This window comes from Microtus pennsylvanicus, chromosome 20, assembly GCF_037038515.1.
Source record: "Microtus pennsylvanicus isolate mMicPen1 chromosome 20, mMicPen1.hap1, whole genome shotgun sequence".
Lineage (NCBI taxonomy): Eukaryota > Metazoa > Chordata > Mammalia > Rodentia > Cricetidae > Microtus > Microtus pennsylvanicus.
Genome location: NC_134598.1, coordinates 1393882 through 1414882, shown reverse-complemented (window position 1 = coordinate 1414882; position 21001 = coordinate 1393882). Strand labels below are relative to the sequence as shown.

At 44.2% G+C, this 21001-nt stretch overlaps 1 protein-coding gene across 5 annotated transcripts in view; it reads right to left on the bottom strand.

Moving 5' to 3' along the window:
- Positions 1-15737, bottom strand: part of Hmga2 (high mobility group AT-hook 2) — a 114395-nt gene extending 98658 nt beyond the window's left edge. For 3 of the 5 annotated variants that reach the window (XR_012908607.1, XR_012908608.1, XM_075954224.1), the window contains exons 1-5: positions 15651-15736; positions 15346-15446; positions 14196-14392; positions 11563-11649; positions 512-562 (exon numbers count right to left, since the gene is read on the bottom strand). Coding sequence is in view for 3 of the 5 variants with exons in the window: in XM_075954224.1 (XP_075810339.1) it covers positions 512-562; positions 11563-11649; positions 14196-14392; positions 15346-15446; positions 15651-15685 (471 nt within the window). In the remaining 2 variants the exon portion in view is untranslated. Of the gene's footprint in view, positions 1-511; positions 563-11562; positions 11650-14195; positions 14393-15345; positions 15447-15650 lie in introns of all 5 variants that reach the window. The other 2 variants (XM_075954222.1, XM_075954223.1) reach the window with 2 other exon arrangements.
- Positions 15738-21001: the final 5264 nt, after the last annotated feature.

The window sequence follows — 21001 nt, the reverse complement described above, 5'->3', positions numbered from 1 at the left end:
TGGGGCTGCTGGAGATCACACCTATTTCCTGAAGAAACCAATGTGATAAAGAACATGCAAAGCATCAGAAAATGAGACTAGGCCAAAGCAAAAGCCAGAGAGGAAACCGCAAAGAGAAAAACATTAAAAAAAAAAAAAGTTATCTCATTCATGTTTCACCTGAATTTTATCACCATAGTAATCAGCTTCTGAGGGCTCCTAGTGAGTTTAACTCCAGTTACTCAACCTGTAAACAAATCATCCCTGTGGCCCCTGGCAGGAAGAGCAGAGACTCCTTTGATGTGGGAAGAGAAAGGAAGGAGTCACCTCCAGGGAGCAGAGGCAGGGAGCTCTGGAACCAAATGGTAAGAAACATCATAGGTCATGTGCCTCAAAGATCTTCCAAAGATTCTAGCATGCCATAAGTTACCAATTCACGTCATCCATGAAACACAACTTTCTTTTTCATTGTAATTTTTTTAAAGAAACATTTTTTTCCTTTTAAGAGGGAAAACTGTATCTCAGTACTCACCCATTTCCTAGGTCTGCCTCTTGGCCGCTTTTCTCCAATGGCCTCTGCTTTCTGAAAAAAAAACAAAAAAGGAAGTCATGTGATCTCCTGCCTGACATTATTTACAAGTGCTGGGCCAAGAGCTCTGCTTCCAGGTAGAATGTTCTGGACTGCAGATGAAGTATCAAGCCTGTCTGAACAACCTCTTCCTCTTGTTTCAGTGACTGCTTCTTCCTAGCTGTTGGCCAAATGATAAAGAGGTATCTATGCAACCCCCTCACCACAAAGGACTCCCATGGAGTGATCTCCTCTGAGACGCCTGACTATGCTCTTGGGAAATCTCCCTCGCCTTTGTTTCTAATCAGACAAAAGAAATATTCCCACATCCCATAACTTATGCAAATTAATATTTTACAGCACAAACATTCTTTCAATGGTCAAGACTCTCCAATTACAACTAGCTACAAAAGTTAATATACACACATTGATTTTAAATAATAAAGCAGTTCTCTCTAGACTGCTATAGAAAGCAAGTCTGTACATAAGAAATAACACATAAACACTTTAATAAGAAACAGTGAACATCTACCAACTTCTGCATGGCTAATTTCCTGTTCTCTGCCCAAAACGATCACCTGCTAATCAGTTGCCTGATCTATAGATAGGTAGGTAGGTAGGTAGATAGATGATAGAAAGATGGATAGATGATAGGTAGGTAGGTAGATAGATAGATGATAAATAGATAAGGAATTTTTTTTTTTTTTTTTTGGTTTTTCGAGACAGGGTTTCTCTGTGGCTTTGGAGCCTGTCCTGGAACTAGCTCTGTAGACCAGGCTGGTCTCGAACTCACAGAGATCCGCCTGCCTCTGCCTCCCGAGTGCTGGGATTAAAGGCGTGCGCCACCACCGCCCGGCAAGAATTTTTTAAAACAGCAAAAATCACCAATAGTTGTCCCAGAGATCTAAACCATAGCGACACAAAAGTTATTAAAGTGGGCATTATTAACAATAACTCTTCACTCAACATGAGTCTATCATGACTCTACTTCCTGTTATTTTTAGAAATTGTTTCATTGCTATATTGCATAGAATTTTCTGATACTAGGTATTTATTTCTATTCTAGTTCCAATTGCACATTCGTAAAGCAATTAGTTTTAGTCACCTCTTACTCCATTCCCTAAGCGTGTCAATGCACACACAGACATCTCTCTTATTATAAAAAGCACACGTTTATACTTTTCTGAAAGAGGGAATTTGAGTACTTATTGTTTGTGTATAAGTATTATACACTGGGGCGGGAGAGATGGCTCAGAGGTTAAGAGCATTGCCTGCCCTTCCAGAGGTCCTGAGTTCAATTCCCGGCAACCACATGGTGGCTCACAACCACCTGTAATGAGGTCTGGTGCCCTCTTCTGGCCTGCAGGCACACACACAGAATATTGTATACATAATAAATAAATAACAAAAAAAAAGAATTATACACAAAAATGATATCCAAGACCTCTCATGCAAGAATCTAGGCAGACTGAGTCAGGACAACTTGTTTGGCAATGTAGTTTTACCTGAGCTAACAGCCAGTGGGACTTGGTACAGTGATACTAAAATGAGATATTTAAAGCCTATATTGACTAATAAAACCTTCCTTTCTTCAACTTATCTATAAAAGCAGATAAACATAAATGACAAGATAAATAGATGATTGATAGAGAGAGAGATAGTTGGATGGCCGAATAGACAGACAGATAGATAAAAAGATGGATGGTTAAATGGATGGATAGATGATAGATGTGACAGACAGACAGACAGACGGCAGTTTGATAGATAATAGACAGGCAATTTGATGATACCTGCATTGCTATCACAATTGTCAGAAGCTCTATATGATTATAATGTTACCTCAAATTTATTAAGCATTAAAAACACTCTGGTCTAAGTTGGGTCACTTTATCCCTTATAGCAGGCTTGTAATAGGAGCATTATGATTTCATTTACTTTGCAGATGAGTGACTAAATCCTAGATGTGTTATGCCTGTAAGTGATGGGAATGAGATTTGAACCCAGCTCTGTCTGACTTTTAAACCTCTTCCCAGTACTGGAGAAGGCCCTGGTAACAGAGCCATTGACTTGGCATGTTTTTGAGAATGAAAAGAAATTCAGTAGCTCATAGCATCTTTCACTGTCAGGATTGGCTGTCGATGTTCCCAGCTTTGTTGGAGGTCAATCAGGGATTTCTTTATGGTCAAAGTTAGTGCCCTGCCTCAGCTTTAGTCACAAGAGCAAGGGTTTTAAGGTATGTGCAAGCTGGGGATGACCAGAAAACCACACAATCTTTCTCAATTGTCCCCTGGAGGGATACAAAGGTGTCATGCTTTGGAAAGCTTAGGTCGGAAGACCTTTCTCAGATAGTCTAGCTCTATGACTAGGGATAGGTCCCTGGAAGCCTTGATTTCTATTTCCTCTGCAAAGTGGAGATGAGCTTTGAGGGGACAACAAGGCCTTTGGGACTGCCCGTCCTAAACAAGATCCTCCAGAACGTCTTTTCATACCTAACAAGATAGAAGGCTTAAAAGGTAGTTTCCCTTCAGGTTAGTCCAATCCCACAGACAAGTATGCGTCTCCTTTAGAAGGCAGCTCTGAAGGAGTGCCTGGCTGGTATACAGTGAGTTAGGAGGGCTCACAGGCCCAGCGCTCTGCATTGGATCTTTGGAAGTAACTATAAGATAATTGTACGGAGTTTACCCAGTAATGAATTACAGGAACATGAAACAGAAGTCCTTTCTCATGGGAACTGGGTGGTCCATGGGCTGGCAGGGAGGCTGCTATTAACCTTGAAGGTAACAGTGCTCTACCAGGGATTTCTGTATAATTCTCACATCCTGGGAGCTATGATATGACCTGAGTGTATCTGAAATCTCCTGAAGACAAGGGGTTCTCTAAAAAGGGCTTCTCTGCATTTTCAAGACAGAGAAAACAGATCTCTCAAAGAGAGAGGGGAGAGGAAGCCTTGCAAACCCGATAACTTTTAAATGAGGATCCCGTTTACAAAAAGCCCATTGAGAAATAAAATTCATACCATTAACAAAAGGGCACAAGTCCACGATTATCACTTCGACTTGTTAAAAGTAAACTTGCTCCTTGGTCATGGAGGCTGGTGTCCCATGTAAACTGAAACCCTCTTCTGAGATGACATCTAGAAGCAACAAGCTGGCTCCACTGTGTGGTCCCTATCTGGGAGGCTTGATTGTTCTTTAAAACCCACATTACTGAACTGCTCTGATCAAACTTCACAAAGTCTGCAAAACAAGCTGGGGTTTTCGTGTGTAAACGAGGTTTGCTCCAGGATGTTCAGATACTGGAAAACAGTCTCTCTCTCTCTGTCTCTCTCTCTCTCTGTCTCTCTCTCTCTCTCTCTGTGTGTGTGTGTGTGTGTGTGTGTGTGTGTGTGTGTGTGTGTGAGTTCAATACTCTTTGGAGCACTGTCTTTCAGAGAAGGAAAACAAAACATGGAATGTATCTTTTTAAGACATCAACGTACACAAAACGGTAAAAGCGAATGTTTGCCTTGTCTTTGCTGGGATGGGCTTTGGTTCTGTATTCCATACATGTATAACTGAGACCTATCTAGTTCTAAGTGTTTTCGGCTTTTATAGAGGGCTGCAGGGAGAACCAGTAGGTTTTCTGCCTTTGTGAAAACTGAAATTTCAGACTTTTGCCAGCACTATGACACAAGTGTCCACATCCCTCACACCACAGCTGACTCCAGTTTTCTCCCTCTGCGCTCCCAATTAGATTCTGCCTGCCTTTGTAAAGTGCCTCATTCAGAATTGTGTCCTAGACTTTACATGTTTAGAAGCAGCTTCATAAAAATGGGGGAGAGTGACGCTACAGAGAGGATCCACTTCTTCCTTTAAAAAGTGCTGGGTGTTGAAGTTGGTGAGTATATTCCATATTTTAAAACACTTAAAAAGGAAATTTTGCCTGTAAACATCTCCCTTGAATTTGGAAAGGGAAATTATGGTTAGCACAGATATATTAGAGATGGTATTCACTACCAGTTTGTGAAAGGAAGAAAAAAAGGGATAAAAGAAGGGAGGAAGGGGAGAGGAAGAAGAGAGCCAGTGGGCAGGGAGGAGCCTGGGATGTGGAAAACACCGGTGTTTTGTTTCTCCATTACCATCAGAAGTTTGGTAGAACTTCAAAACCATCTCTGGTAGTCCTTTCATTTGACAAATAAGAATACATTTGTTTTATTATAGTCTCCAAACTTGGTGGATTATTGGGGGGCCCAAAGTCTCTGCGTATTCCTGGCAGAAGACACACATTTTTCTGCCCTCCTGTCTTAGAGAGAGCTGCACTTCAAGTTACCCCCACTTTTAACCCAGTCTGTATCTCAAGTCATTGAGGAAAATGACCAACACCAACCACATTGTGGTTGGTCGTACACGACACCTTGGTCAGCCCCCAGAGTGAGGGTTCAAAGAGTTGAACACTGGGCATGTGTCGGTCTGCAATTGTGAATCAGTGTTATCATTTGTGCAGACCACAGCGAGAATTAAAGAAGGAATCTATTCCCGAAGGGCCAGACAAGACTGCAGTGTGGCGCAGACAGAAGTACTACCACTGCACTGCGCTGAACACCACCCTCGCCAAGAGTCCCCGCCTGTCTGCAGCTCTCACAGTGACAACTCCTCCTTTCCACTTTGTGGGAGATTCTGTGCCCACCTTCCCAGGGAGCAGACCCTAGACTCAGCCTAATGTCAAGACATTATCTTTGCTGGGATAGTCTCAGATATAAAACCGAAAGGCCATAGGCAAGGTGTGAGAAGAAGAAAGATTTTTTTTTTTAAGACCAAGGAAATAAAGTTTTGAAAAGAAGAAGGCTCCTTAGGATACTGAGTAAGAGCAAAATATTTTCAGTATTCCTATTAAGACATGAACAGGAGCAGGGCTGGGACCTAAGAGACTAACTCAAGGCTACCTTTAGGTCAAGCTTAGACAGTTAGATAGCTGTTCAATTTTTACAATTATAAATGCTCTCATCGCCGGGCGATGGTGGCGCACGCCTTTAACCCCAGCACTCAGGAGGCAGAGGCAGGCGGATCTCTGTGAGTTTGAGCCCAGCCTGGTCTACAGAGCTAGTTCCAGGACAGGCTCCAAAGCCACAGAGAAACCCTGTCTCAAAAAACCAAAAAAAAAAAAAAAAAAAAAAGCTCTCATCTTATTTTTGAGTTGTAGTGGGCGTTACCTACAAGCCGGACATCCCAACTTCAAACCAGGAGGTGTGTGAACACAGAACAAGAACTAGGGATTTTTTAAAAAACCCAACTGCGTGGGTTGGTTTCATATATTTGTATTTTGAATTGTTTAAAAGACTAACCTTTGTTTGAACCCAATTTGCAGAAATATACGAGTATATGAAACATAAGGACATCTAATCAAAATCTAGAAACATAAATAATTTCACCCAGCTTCTCTCAAAACAAAAAAACAAAATCAAAAACCATAAGCAGTGTAAGCCAATAGTCATTGGAACTGAATTCAACTGGACCAATCATTTGGAATAAACATCAAGTAAATTCTCATTTCACCATTTTGATAACCCAGTTCTGGATTTCCCAAGATTATGTGCGATCATTTTTAGTCTTGAAAAGATGCTACAATTTGCTCACATATTATATTTTCAGTGAGAATTAGAAGAACATGTCCTCATCCGTTGCAGCTCACACTCAGTTTTCCAAGGAAACCCTTACGTGAGTTCTCCTGTCAATATTTTTGCACATGTCTGCTTCTACATACGTATGCAGTAAGTTAAAACCAAGCACAACATTTTGGAAGAGTTCTTGTGTTCAGGGTTGGAGACGTTCCTACTCTAAATTGTTTCCCTACCTCTTTTGCAATCAAATAAAATAGCAGTAATATAGTATAGAGGTTCACAGGAAAGGCTGGGAGTGTGGCTCAGTAGTGAGACACTGTCCTAGGATGTGCAGGGTCCTGGACTTCATTTCCAGGACTAACGATAAACAAAGAAATAATAGAATATGCCATTCAAAGTTGTTCTGTGTGTTAGAGCCATAAAAATAAATATAAACCAGTTTAAAAATATCGCTGCCTCTCTGTTCCCCTTTCTCTAGTGGTTAGCTGAGCACAGATGCTCAGTTGAGAGTCTTAGTGTTAGGGGTTCTGAATTTTAGTTTCTACCCTTGTGTAAGCTGTGTGGTTCCCAGGGGGAACTCTGGAAACTGTAAAAGAAAGAAAGAAATAAAAGTCAATTCACAAAGACAAGACAGGTTGGAAAGACTTAACCAGCATAAATGCTCTTCCTCAACCTCCTACTCTCCACAAAGAATTGAAATGCAGTAGGATCCCAGGCAGGAACATTCAGATCTGTTAAGACTCTGAGATAGGAATCAGCCAAGGTTATAGGTCAACTAAAGTAAGGGGAACTTAGGAGAAAAGAGTCAAGAGTTCAGAGGGCTGGTAGTTTCTGGGGGCCCGGCAGTAGTGGCGCACACCTTTAATCCCAGCACTTGGAAGGCAGAGGCAGGCGGATCTCTGTGAGTTTGAGGCCAGCCTGGTCTACCAGAACTAGTTCCAGGACAGGCTCCAAAAGCTACAATGAAACCCTGACTTGAAAAAAAAAAACCCAAAAAACCAAAAAACCAATCCTGATGGATCTGAATCTCCCCTCTTTGCATCAGGACCTCGGTTGACTTGATGACAGACACTCTCATATGGTATTAACAGCTGCATTCAGGCTTTTCCATCCCAGGCAATGTGAAGTTCAAAAAATACCAACTTCTAATACCAAGAAAGTGGAGACAGCAGTTGCACCCTTCCTCCATGGCACCAGTCTTAGGGGTACTCTCTAGAGCCCCGAACCCTTCCTCCATGACACAGTCTTAGGGGTACTCTCTAGAGCCCCGCACCCTTCCTCCATGACAGTCTTAGGGGTACTCTCTAGAGCCCCGCACTCTTCCTCCATGACAGTCTTAGGGGTACTCTCTAGAGCCCCGCACCCTTCCTCCATGACACAGTCTTAGGGGTACTATCTAGAGCCCCGCACCCTTCCTCCATGACAGTCTTAGGGGTACTATCTAGAGCCCCGAACCCTTCCTCCATGACAGTCTTAGGGGTACTCTCTAGAGCCCCGCACCCTTCCTCCATGACACAGTCTTAGGGGTACTCTCTAGAGCCCTGCACTTTTCCTCCATGGCACCAGTCTTAGGGTACTCTCTAGAGCCCTGAATCTCACACAAGAGCTTCCCGCCCATTAGCACAGAGGGGTGCTAATTAAATCATATTAGCACTGTAGAAATTACAGGCTGGAACTTTATGATCACCCCCAAGTCATCTTTGACAAGAGTCAAGGAAGGGTGCCAGGCTCAAAAGAAAATCCTATCCTCACACAGCAACCAGACTCTGCAGTTACTATGAAATGGTCACTAAGACCCACCTCTCTTCTTTATTCCTAAAATGTCTGTGATTAATATTAGTAAAATTTTATGAGGAAAAAACTCTAATCAGTTCCAGGAATGCCAATGATGTGGAAAATGACCTGGTCTACAGAGTACCCAGGTAACCTCAGGGCTTATTTACAGTGTATATGAAGATGAAAAGGCATGTTTATTCTGAATGCATTATTCAAAGCGTTCACACTTTACCCAGCTACAACTGTCATTCTATGCTCTGTCCCCTAGTCTGGCCATTATACCTCCAGCGAAAGGCAGGGGCTAAGCAAAATTCTAACGTTATGAAATGGGGGTACCTCCTGCTTGAAATCTTCCTATTAAAATTTAACTCAACCTCAGAAACACACTCACTCCTACAAGCCCCTGGACAAGACCACTTTGAAGCTTGAAGATCTATCTGCTTGTGACCTGAAGCAGAGGACTTTAGTACCAGTCCCTCCAGTTTTCTCTCCTGATTAAAAAGAATCAACAAAACCCTAAACATAAGGGAGATGATGCCTTCCTGTCCCCAAACAAGCAAAATGGGAAAATACAGAGCATCTCCAGGAAGCCCAGCCAGTAGAGGAAACCAAAGCACAGCACAAAGATTAGAAGGTAGCCAATCAGAGGTGTACCTCGACCTAGAAACAAAAGAATGTGAAGGTAAAGGCACACACTTGCATACTCAGATAAATCACTTACTCTAGAAGGTGGCAACTTCTGATTTCTTTTTATTAAGGCTGCACTCAGACTGGAAGAGTTCCCAGGTAAGACTATTATGGACACACAAGGGTTATCCATGAAATTAGTTCTGATGGAAGAATTATCTTCTCTTCCATAAATTCTAAACATGACAAATTGCTTCTTTATAGATTTGTTTCTTGCACATATTACACAAATCAACTTCCTATTGAAATTTAAAGGATAGTTATATTAGTACTCACTCATCCACCTGGCCTTGCAACATTCTGCATGTATTGTCAAGTTTCTCACTGCTAATTTCCTAATGAGAAGTTTTGTTTTCAAGTGCCCCAAGGCTAGTTGCTCAGCCCAAGCATAAACTTAAGAGAAAAGAAAAAGTTCAAAGCAGCAAGAAAAATTTAAACAGCATTGTGAGGACTCCAGTGTGCATCGCATCTCCTCAAGTACCTGCCAGGTGTGTGTGTGTGTGTGTGTGTGTGTGTGTGTGTGTGTATGTGTGTGTGTGTGTGTGTGTGTGTGTGTGAGAGAGAGAGAGAGAGAGAGAGAGAGAGAGAGATTGATTCCCAGAGTGCAGAAAAAATATTCACTTAATTAATTATACTGAAGGCTTTCCCATGTGTTCAGCTCAGTCTAATAGGGTATTTTCATCTAGCATGTTTAGAACAGCATAACTCTTTCTAAAAAGGTTTTCAGTTTAAAATCATAATGAGCATAAGTCTTGTTCGAATACAATAAAATACACAGTTAATAACCTAACCATGTGTGTAGAGGCATAGGAACACCCTCCATAAAAACTGATTTAAAAGTGAAACCCTTTCACTTTTATCCATTCCAGGAATGACTTATCAGTGCCCTCACTCAAATGAAGTATAATTTATAAAATTGAAGAAAAGTAATAGTCGTGTTCTAAGATAATGCATTTATTCACTTTTATTAAGAGAGGAGCATTTGTAATAGAATTATAGGGAATAATTATACCTTGAAGAATAAAAGAGCACAGAAAAATGTCTTCTTGGGGGGGGGCTGTTTGTATTTTAGTGACTATACAAGTATGTGTTACACAGGGAGAATTACAGAAAGAGGACAGCCTAGGGAGCCATCTGCCGATGTTATGACTAAAGCCACTGAATAACCAAACATGCCGGGAAATGGATAAGCTTTCTGTTGTTGTTGTTTTGTTTTACACATTAAATCAGGCACAAGTCTTAACTTTCCGTTTGTCCATACAGATACTCTTAGTCCAAAATAAACTTTGCAGAGTGGGAAGGGCATGATGGGACCATTTCCACCTATTCACTCAAGCGAAAGTGTCACCCAGTGTGACATGAAGATGATAGCCCACCTTCCTTTTTAGAATATCTGCAGAACATTGATTTACGGTGAACTTCAAAGACTTCTTGAATGATATTATGATGAGGCATCTTAGGAGTGACTACATCATATTTTAAGTATCTGCTGATGCCCACCAAGACACTCCTGGGCTGCCCCTGAAAGCAGAAGCCCCACAGAAACACAACACAGAATCACTTGGTTTTTTTTTGTTTTGAAGCCTGTTTTAGTTCATTGATGAATAGAAGGCAGAGAAGGCACCATTACTTAAACAGCAGGCTTGTTTAGAGACACCTGAGGGTTAATTGGTTAAATACTGACTACAAATCTGAACTTTAAAACACAGTTAATTCAAGTATTAGAGAAGCCTGCTCTTTCAACTCTCTTCAAAAGTGTTAACCAACCAGAAGTCGTCATTTCTTCCTCAGTGGCTTTTCTACATCACTGGTTGCTATGACAGGGTGTACCACTGAGAACCATCCCATACAACGTGGTTAGCGGCTGCACTCACACACGGAATATTAATCCCCCAAAGATGAGCAGAGTCACCTTAAACAAATGCTGTATATTTGAATCGATTGAAAATATATGTGGGGATTTATTTCTGATTTTTGCATCATTAGTTTCAACTACAGCGCACACTCACAAATAAGATGCATACTCTTTCCAGTTCAAACCCAAGAGTGACAGATAGTCTCTGTCACTCCCCCACATAGGCCTTACTGTGGGCACTTCCTCTTTGGGAGCACACACAACCAACATGAAATTATTTTAAAGGTTCAACTTAAAATCTGTTTAAAAAAAGACAAAAACAAATGTCAACCTTAATTGTGTTCTATCACACACTCCAAAATATTAAATAAGGCAAATATTGGTTTTTGAACTTCTTGTGGTCTGAGAGAATAACACTTTGGGAGAAACTTTCTTGATAATATTATCTTGCATGTTTGTCCCAAACAGTATACTTGATCACATATAAAGCTGTAAAATTCATGAAACTTTTTTTCCAGTAACCCATAATTGGATTTTCTCTTTAATTAACATCTATTTGGCAAAGTATTTAGCTTTAATAGGGAGGCTTGGTTTCCAGTTATCATGTAAATAAGCCCTGAATAAATTAATCTCAGTTCTATTTTTTTTTCCTTAGGAAATTACAGGAACATCATCACCAGTCAAAATTCTAGCTTTGATTTATTATTAACTCGGTTGCCATTGGTGTAAATATTAACGGTATCATTTCCACCCCAACCTACCCAGCCCCTTCCCCTACTCCACCCCCACCATTCTGTGCTTCCCAGCCCTTGAGATGTATGATTTGATGCCTCTTTTTGTTTAACTAAAATCATTGTATCTCCAGGAAACTTTTAAAATAAGCATCAACACGGAGAAAGAAAGAAAGAAAGAAAGAAAGAAAGAAAGAAAGAAAGAAAGAAAAGGAAAGAAAAGAAAAGGGGTTAAGACCCAATCTAGCAAATCTAGAAATGACGTCGTGGGTTGCTCAGCCAGAACCAATCCTGGTGTGTGGATTTAGATTGGGAAAATTACAGGGAGGTCATCGGCAACACTGGAAAAGCTTCAGCTCGAATTTCTCACCTTCTGCGCTGCTTTAGAAGGACTCTTGTTTTTGCTGCCTTTGGGTCTTCCCCTGGGTCTCTTAGGAGAGGGCTCACAGGTCGGCTCCTAAGGGCAGGGAGGAAAGAAAAGTTGTTGTGGCTAAGACCGGCTGAAAGAGACTGACCCTGGCTCTGACTCTGTTTTCTGCATGTGCGGCTTAACCAGCCTGCTGGAAGTCATTCAGTTCAAGCATAGTTGGATGATGGTGGCATAGCGTTTGCAAAAGGGGGTGGGGGGCGGTGGCGGTATAACCACAGTTCGAATCCCAGTGTTCAAGGAGGAAACTGCTTTACATGTGAAAAAAAAACTGGTCAATATTTCAAAATCAAAATGATAGCAAAGCCCGAAAAAGTTGTATGTTCTGGAAAGTCACGTGTTTTTAAGGTACAAAGTTTACATGGCCGTGCACTTGGCAACTCACAGAAATAATAAACATTTTATAGGACTACCACTACACATTCTACCGGGGTTTCAAACAACAGAAACAGAACCCAGCATCATAGCTAGCTGGAAAGATAGATGACCATCCTGTCCGACGGAAAGGATGGCGTGTAATCACTTCTATAGACCTGTGTTTCTTGTGGTTTAGGACTGAACCCACACATTCTGAGTGCAATATTGGAGCGATTATCCAAACTGTTCAGATCAGAATAATTCCATACCTCCTAAAAATTTCCAAATAATTATGGCAAATCTGAGGTGGGAGGTTTTGCTTGAATTATCTAGATAATTGCTTCAATTCTCCACTTCCTTTTGGAGAGACAGGCATAGTCTCCCGTAGAAATTTAAATATCTTTTTACAAAAATAAACATGTTGTCTCCCAAATTTTTTAAAAAGGAAGTCTTTGTGGGGTGGGCTGGAAAGAAAAGGGGGGGAGACGAAGAGAGGAATATAAGTATCTGGGAAGGAGCAACTGAACCACCCAGGTCCCCAGGTATATCAACGCTTTCCTTTATTGGGTGCCAGGCTAAGCAGCCAATACTCAAGCAGTTAGGAAAACGTGATGATTGATACTCCGGGGACGCTGAACGTCTCTCCGGGGTGAATCATCTCCTCTTATTTCATTCAGATTGGGTGCTTAAACGAAACTAATTACAACTCCTTTAAGCTCCCAATGGAAGTTCGCGTGGGGGAAAGTTTCTTGGAAATGTCCATTAGATACTCGCGCCAGTGGGCACTTAGAGCAATCACATCGGAAACACATTTTTCTTTGTGAGCTCGGCCTTTACTCAAAGGTAAAAGCTCCCAGTCACCTCCGGATCCTCTTGCGTTTTCTTTTAGACTTTTTTTTAATTGGTGGGGGGGAGGTGCAATTAGCAGAATTCGTTAAAGCTGGGTGACTGGTGGGAAGCAGGAGGGTAGAGCGGAGACTTCTTGGAGGTGTAAAACAGGCTCCAAAAGCACACTAAAGTGTCGCTAAGGGCAGAGCGGGAAAACTCGGAGGCCTCTAGATTGGCTTGTTTGCTTTGATGATTTCAAAAAGGTACACCTCTGGTTTTTTCTAAAACCGCTTGGCAATCATTCTTCGATTTCCTACCTAGCGCCCAGGGGCAATTTGTAACTTTAGGATTATTTTCTAACCCTTCCTTTTGCCTGAGGGAAGAGATTTAAGGTAAAAGAAGAAAAGAGAAGTTTAAAAGGCCAGGAAGCGGAGTTTAACTGGGCACTGCGCACAGCTCTGCAATAGCCGGCTGCACGCTTAATTGGTTGCATCCGCAGACAAAACCCTCCACTCCGCGGGGTCCTGGGTGCCCCTCAACCGTCCCCTCCCAGCCCCCAGCCATTCACCCAGGAGGACACTAAACTTCAGCTGCTCTGAAGCGCCGGAGCCAGGAGCCAGGACTTGGCTCTAGGCGGGGAAGCAACCGTAGCTACCGTGCAGTCTCTAGGACTCTCCTTCCAAAGCTCCTGGGGAGAAGCGCGTTTCCCTGTGGCGCGAGGATCTGAGATTCCCGGGCTCCCTTCCCCGCCTGCTCCGGCGGCTGCAGCTCGGCAAGCATTTAAAGACCCCAAGTAGGCAGTCGGCTCACGTTCTTTGTCGCGAGGGCGCGAGCCTTGGGCCACGGAGTGTGGGGAGGGCACGGAGGGGGCGGCCGCAGCGCGCCAGCCTCCTGCGGTCGGGCAGCCCCGAGAATCTGCAGAAAGCTGAGGGTCCTCCGACCCACCGAGTCCCAACCCTCCTGAACGCCCCAGTCCCCGGCAAGCCCTCTCGCTGAACAGTTGAAAAAGCGGCTGACAAAGCAATGCTTTTTAGTTTGTGGGACCCCAGAAACTCACTATCCCCTAGCCACGCCGCGCCGCTCCGGGACTGCGCACAATAGCGAAAGTCCCGGTATGCGCCTCGCGCGACCCCACCTCCCGCCGGGTGACTACGGAGGCCAGAGGACCCCCGCCTCCTGCAGCCAAGGGGCGCGGGCACCCGGGAGCATGCACTGCGCACTCGCCGGTGGGGAAATCGGTCTTCCGCCCACCTACACCCCGGGGCTGGTGGGCAACCTTGCACCGCCCTGGTCGCTGCGCTCCCGCGCTCTGATCACCCGGCTTGTCGCGGGGCCCCGGGGCAGAGGCGTCGCGGGTGGGCTGAGGGGCCCCTCCGCGCCGGCGTACTGACTTGCTGCTGCTTCCTGGGTCGGCCGCGTCCTCGCTTCTGTGGCGCCGGGGCGGCAGGTTGTCCCTGGGCTGAAGTGGACGGCTGCCCGGCGCCTTCACCGCGTGCGCTCATCCTGCCTCCCGCCGCCGCTACCGCTGCCTCCGCCGCTACCGCCGCTGCAGCCGCTCGCCCTCCGCCGCCCCGGATCCGCCCAGCACCTTTCGGGAGACGGGATGGAGAGAGCTGGAGAAGGCAGGGGCGATGAGAGCTGGCGGAGCTGGCAGAGCTGGCGCGCGCCGAGGGCTGCTGCTTAGGCTGCCGCTGCTGCCACCAACAACACCGGACGTCCAGCGGCTGCCAAAAAAGAGAGAGGGGAGGAGGAGGAGAGGAGGAGGAGGCGCTGCGGGCGGTGGGTGGCGGAGGTGGAGGTGGAGGTGGAGGTAGTGAGAGGAGGCGGGAAACGAGGGAGAGGGAAAGTTGAAGGTGGAGAGGGCTCCTCTCTCCTCTAAAGATCGGGAGTTACGGGCACTGAGGACGCTTGCAGCAGCTTGGAAAGGGAGACTTGTAGTGAATTGTGTCTCTTGCAATGTTAGGCGGGGAAAGAATTCCTCCTCCTCTCTCCAGAAAGAGAGAGACTGAGACTGAGGGAGACAGAGAGACAGACTGACTCTTGTGCCGTCGGAAAGCAGGGAGAGAATGGGAAGGTTCTGCCGGGACGGGTAGGGTGCACAGCTCAACTCTAGCAAGAAACAGAGCAGTGGGTGGCACCGAGCCTCCTCGGGTGGCGGGGGCAGGCAGCAGCACTGCAGTGTCGTGGAGAAACAAGCTGCTGGCCGCGGCTGGAGCTGAAAGTTTGCTGAATTACTGAACAGGATTCAAGGGGGATGCGTGTGAGTGCGTGAGTGTATGTATGTGTGTGTGCGCGCGCGTGTTTGTGTGTGTGCGCGCGCGCCCGCTTGCGGAGGGGGTGGCGGGGGGGGGGGGGACTGCCCACCTCTAATCGTGGGCGGATAAAGGGGAGGGGGCTGCAGGAGAAGCAAGAAGAGGGTGGGGGGAGGCCGGGCGGACCGCCGAGCTGAGGCGCCTGGCCGCCCGCCAGAGGCAGCGTTCGAAACACAACTGCCTTGGCGGCGGCGGCGGCGCCCGAGTGCCACCCGGAGCCCCGACTCACGTGCTCCCGCCGGCGGTGGGGTTAAAGAGGCAGGGCCTAGGCTCTCCAGCCCGGCTCGCCGCCGGTCTAGTCCCTCTTGCCGTCCTAGGTCACCCCTGGTCCTAGGAAGTTGAGAGAAAAAGAGTGTCTCAAAGCCACCTCAGAACGCAGGACCACTACCTGCGCTTGCATCAAGTGGAGCCGGAAGGTGGCCGGAAGCATTCAGGGCCAACCGCCGCTGCCTTCTATTTTAGCCCCCAGAAAGGGCAGCCAAGGAGTCGGAACGCGCTTCCCCAGACCCTCGCTCGGTTGAAAGGTGCCCTCACCCCAGAGCATGCGGGCCGGTGCACAAACACAGCATGCACAAAGATACATGCACCTACGCGTATGATCGCAGGCACATTTGCACACAGATGCACGTGCACACATACACATTCCACTGGTAAACGCACACGCTAACAAACACGTGCTTACGCACACGGAGGGCAGGCCCAGCAACCACATTTGCAACAAATACACACACTTGCACACTGCACACAGGAACACAGAGCGCGCCAACTTCTTCATCGGGCTTTTCATTCCTCCGGGAATGACTGCAGGGACTGGCGCTGTACACCCGGCTTCGGACGCCCACAGTGTATAGGGGCCTTAGTGATTCTTTCCCCCACAACTGTACCAATCGCCTAACTCTTCCTTCAGTTTACCTTCTTTAACCTTCTCCTTCAGAATTCCTTTCAGCCAAGCCCTAATTTTATAGCCTGGGCTGTTTCTGGATTATGTGAACACCATCATGACCAGAGTCAGTTTTTAAAAGGTGGAGAATGTTCTCAAATGTATCTCTTTTTCATCCTTGAATAACACAAAACTGAAAGGAAAAAAAAATCTTAGGTTCAAATTTTCACATATCACACCCAAAATTGTCTTGGATCGACTCCAAAATAAAAATGATCACCCAGTGAAGAATTGTTTTTCTTGCAAAGATACAGACCACCGTGGAATAAAAACGCCTATTCTGCAGCCATAAGCGAGGAGCTAGACTCTGCCACGTTCCGCTGTACTTGAGCACCCCCCCCCCCCCGTGTAAATGTCTGCCCGGGTGTGTGCGACACAGCTGATTGGTCGGCGTTGCCGTTTTAAATCCATTTCTAGCTGCCCTTTTTAGAGTTGGGACACTTCTCTGTACGTTGAGTGCTCTGCAGAAACCCAGGGCTGCTGGTGTGTCTGGGAACGCTTAGCTCTGGAGGAGAGGAAAAGCCCCCTCCCTCCAGATGGAGCCCAGTCACTGAAAAGCGAGGAAGGGGGTCTAACAGGCACCAAAGGTTTTGTTAGGGCTCGGCTGAAAGATGGTATCTTCATCAAAGGGACTGAAATTTCACCTTCTAACAAGTGCACTGACATTTCCTAACTGCCAAGTTGTGTGTGTGTGTGTGTGTGTGTGTGTGTGTGTGTGTGTGTGTGTTGGCATTCTTACACTTTGGTGCGTGCATTTTACATTCGTGAATAAAATGGGCTTCTGGTTTTGTTCTTGTTTGATTGCGTTTTGCCAGAAGGACAGACAGATAAAGTTCTGGGGATAGATTTAGGCAGAAGTCACCCATGATTTCAGCCAGCTAATTTTATGCTGGGAATCCCATTATCTCCATGAAATTTTGTGTGTTTGTCTGTTTAATGCATAGGAGAAATTTCAACTTGCGGGGGGAGGGAGTGTTGTAGGTGTGTGGAACTTTTTTTTTCTTTACCCTAGAATCTAAGAGAAACACATAAACGTTGAGAAGTCCAGCCAATTGCTTTCGTTCTATTTTGTTTTCAGACTTGAACCCTTTTGCATCCATAGAGACAAGGATAGAAAGAAGTTTTGTGTTAGGTTTTATCAAAGTTACCCTTATACATTGTCATGCTTTGGTGTCCATAATCCTTTCAAGTCGCTGGGTTGTTTTTTTTTGTTTGTTTGTTTTTGTTTATTTGCAGGCAGAGCATAAAATTTTGTTTTTGTTTTCAAAATTATCTATGCTTTTATTATTGAAGTATTATCTTTATCTGGTCTTTTAATTAAACTAAATGGTTATATTTTCTCTTTAGGGAAACATTTTCCTGCTCATATTTGAGAAGTTTAATTCCCAGATTTAAGTTTCTCAATCTCTCACTCCTCTTCCGTATCTTGCTATGTCGTATTCCTTCATTGCGGGTTAAACCTGTCCCATTCTAGTAATTGAGATGATAGTATGGGGATTCTGTCCACACTAAACTCCCTTTCTTCTCCATCTACTATCAAATCAAACATTAGCACTTCAGCTGTGTGTGTCAACAAACTTTCTATTGACCTGTAACACATGATTAAGATGTGTTTCTATTTGGTAAGTACATTAGTGCTTGCTAAAATCAAAAAAGCAGACCCAGACCACCATTTAAAAACAATAAATAGAATAAGACAGAAAAATTGGAACCAAATCCTTCCCATTTGATTCTCTACACAAAGATAAAATTGCTTTAATATCCTCAGCCCCATGCTTGAGAAATTGAGGACATGCTTTTAATCCCAGCACTCTGGAGGCAGAGGCAGGTAGATCTCTCTGAGTTCAAGGCCAGCCTAATCAACAGAGTGAGCTCTCAGACAGCTAGAACTACACAGAGCAACACTGTCTCAGAAACAAAATAACAAAACAAAACAAAACCAACCAACCAACAAAGAAATTAGGGTGCTCAGAATTCAGGAAGCCTTATCATTCTGTTATGATATAGTAGGCAGAACCATTTTTCTTTTAGTCTTAAACTTGATACAAGGTATACCTTAGATTGATGGACAGTCCTTGTTTATCATGGATCACAATGAGACTCTTCTAAAGGCAACTGACCTGGACTGTTTGAGATCTGGATTCCTTTCAACGTTATCTTGATTATCCGTGTGATGCTTCCTCAGTCCTTTCCACTCTCTGTGGATCAGTGCTCTAGTTTCTAAAACTGATGTGCAAGTTCTTCCAGGTCACCGTGATTTCTGTTTTCATCGTGGCTATATGGAAATCACACATATAATCCCCAAAGGCAGGTAGTGCTCCCATTTCCTCGTTTTCTTGTCTTGCTAGTTCTGTCTAGGTTTTATTTGATTAATAACAAACTTTTGATAGTTATTATTAATTTATTGCTATGACAAAGATAATTTTAACAAAATTTCAACTTTCTAAATGTACCACACAAGGTCAGAGTAAAGGATCCTGTAGTAAGTATCGCCAGTATTCTTTTCACTGAAGGAAGATCCACCTGTGATGTGGAGGTTGAGATTCCCAAGCCACCCCACATACTATGTTTACATTTGAAAATACTCACACACCAAAAATAGCTTATAGGTTTTCTCATAACTGAATGAATTCATTATGGACGTATTTCAATACATGGGATTATTATAACCAGGTATTTTTAGAGTGACTTTGTACTTAGTCAAAAAGATTTAGCTAATATTTACTACATGGAATTTTTTTTTTCTTTGAGACAGGGTTTCTCTGTGGTTTTGGAGCCTGTCCTGGAACTAGCTCTTGTAGACCAGGCTGGTCTCCAACTCACAGAAATCCACCTACCTGCCTCTGCCTCCCAAGTGCTGGGATTAAAGGCGTGCGCCACCACTGCCCGGCTACTACATGGAATTTTTATATATATATAAATTTACTTAGAAACAGTGCAGTGTAAAATATATATATTCTTGCCTTTAGAAGCCTGCATAATTTTGCTGAAAAATGTTCCAAATGTTTAAAATAAGTTTGTTTGCATGGCTCAAACCCAGTTACGTTTCTTCATGTGTAGTGTTTAGTGCAATGTTGGGAAGATTACCTCTGCTCATTTCCCTACATTATTGCAATGATGGGTTAATTACCACAAAGTCAGGCTTTTGTTGGTGATGAGAAGGTGCATTAATTGGACAAAATCCCTACTCCTAATGTAAGACAATTACCAAGAAAAACAAGTTTGTTTATTCAAAAAAGATTGGGTTTTAGTAAATTGAATGTATATGGACTTGGTTTTACAGAAATATCACCTATTCTTCTCCCAGGATTCGGTGATGTAATTTATCCAGAATTAAAGAATCCTCTTAGAAATAAGATTGATTGCATAGCATGTTATATATTTCCAAGTGTTTATTCTCTATGTAATTCACAGTTTCCTCAAAATCTGTTTATTGAGCGCCTAATATGTGCTATTGGCCAAAATCAAGGAAGAAAAATAGAATTTTCTGCCTCATCTTAACAGATGAACTTAGAGATACGAAGGACAAGGAATATGTGACCTGTTATTGCAAGTCTGGGGTTTGAGGGACTACATGACAGGGAATGGGAGTGGCGTTTAGAAGCTGGGGGCAGCCTTACACTAATCGCCAGCAAGAAAACACTGGCCGTTGGAGTCAGACTTTATTTTCGGCTGCCAGCCCCAAATAATGACAAGGAGACTTATTATTAACTGTGAAAGCGTTTCCACTTTCTCAGGCTTGTTCCTAAATAGCTCTTATAACTTAAATTAACCTGTTTCTATTAATCTGCATTTTACCACGTGGGTTTTTACCTCTCTTTAATTCTGTACAGCTGACTTCCTGAGTTACTCGCTGGCATATCTCCACCTCTTTTCTTCCCAGAATTCCCTTCTCTCCCCCAAAATCCCACCTATTCTCTTCTGTCTAGCTATTGGCCATTTAACTTTTTATCAAGCCAATCAGAAGGTGCCTCATCAAAGACACATCCTCACAGTGTACAAAAAGGTTATCCCACCAAAGACCATTGTTCTCCAACAGCATTCTTCAAAGAGAAGGCAGTCAATTCTTTCAACAGCAAGAACGAGTTTGAAACTCACATCTTCCCCAGAACCTTGACACAAACTCTGCCAGGCCAGCACCTTGCTCTTGCAGGGACCTCAGGCGCTGGATAACTGTTGATTTCTGACTCACAGCACCATGAGCTAATCACTAACGTGCAAGCCATTGAGATTTCTCTTTTGTTGTGCCACAAGGAGGATTAAAGCAAGATGATAGGGTCCCAGAGGCTTCTCTTCCTTCTCTACCCCCCCCCCCCATCAACTGTTCAGAGCAGTTACTCAGGCATCTATCCTGAGCTGTGTTCCCTGCAGTAGTGCGCACTCCTACTATTTTGCAGTATTTTGTTTGTGTTTTAACAACTAAAGCTTGCCTGAAGATCAGAGTGCAGAGTTAAGCCACCAGAGGCCAAGAAGTGGTGGCACATGCCTTTAATCCCGGACAGAGGCAAAGGGATCTCCGTTATTTTAAGGATACCCTGGGCTACACAAGGTTGAATCTGTCTAAAAGAGAAACAGAGCTCACACAAAGGTGATCCCAGCACTTGGGATCCCACACCTTTAATCCCGGCACTAGGGAGATGGAGACAGGAGTGATACGGCTGGGCAGAGAGAGGAATATAAAGTGGGAGGAGACAGGAGCTCAGATGCAGTCCGAGGATGCAGTCTGAAGCTGTCTGAGGACGCAGTCTGCCGACAGGATCACACTTTTGGTCTGAGGATTTGGTAGAGGTAAAAAGTCTCTCTTTTGGCAGCCAGTACCTGCTTCTCTGACCTCTCAGCTTTCACCCCGATATCTGACCCTGAGTTCTTATTAAGAACAATTAGAATTCATGCTAAAAGTAAGACATTATACTTCTTTGAGTTCATAGGGAAGCAGTTACTGTCG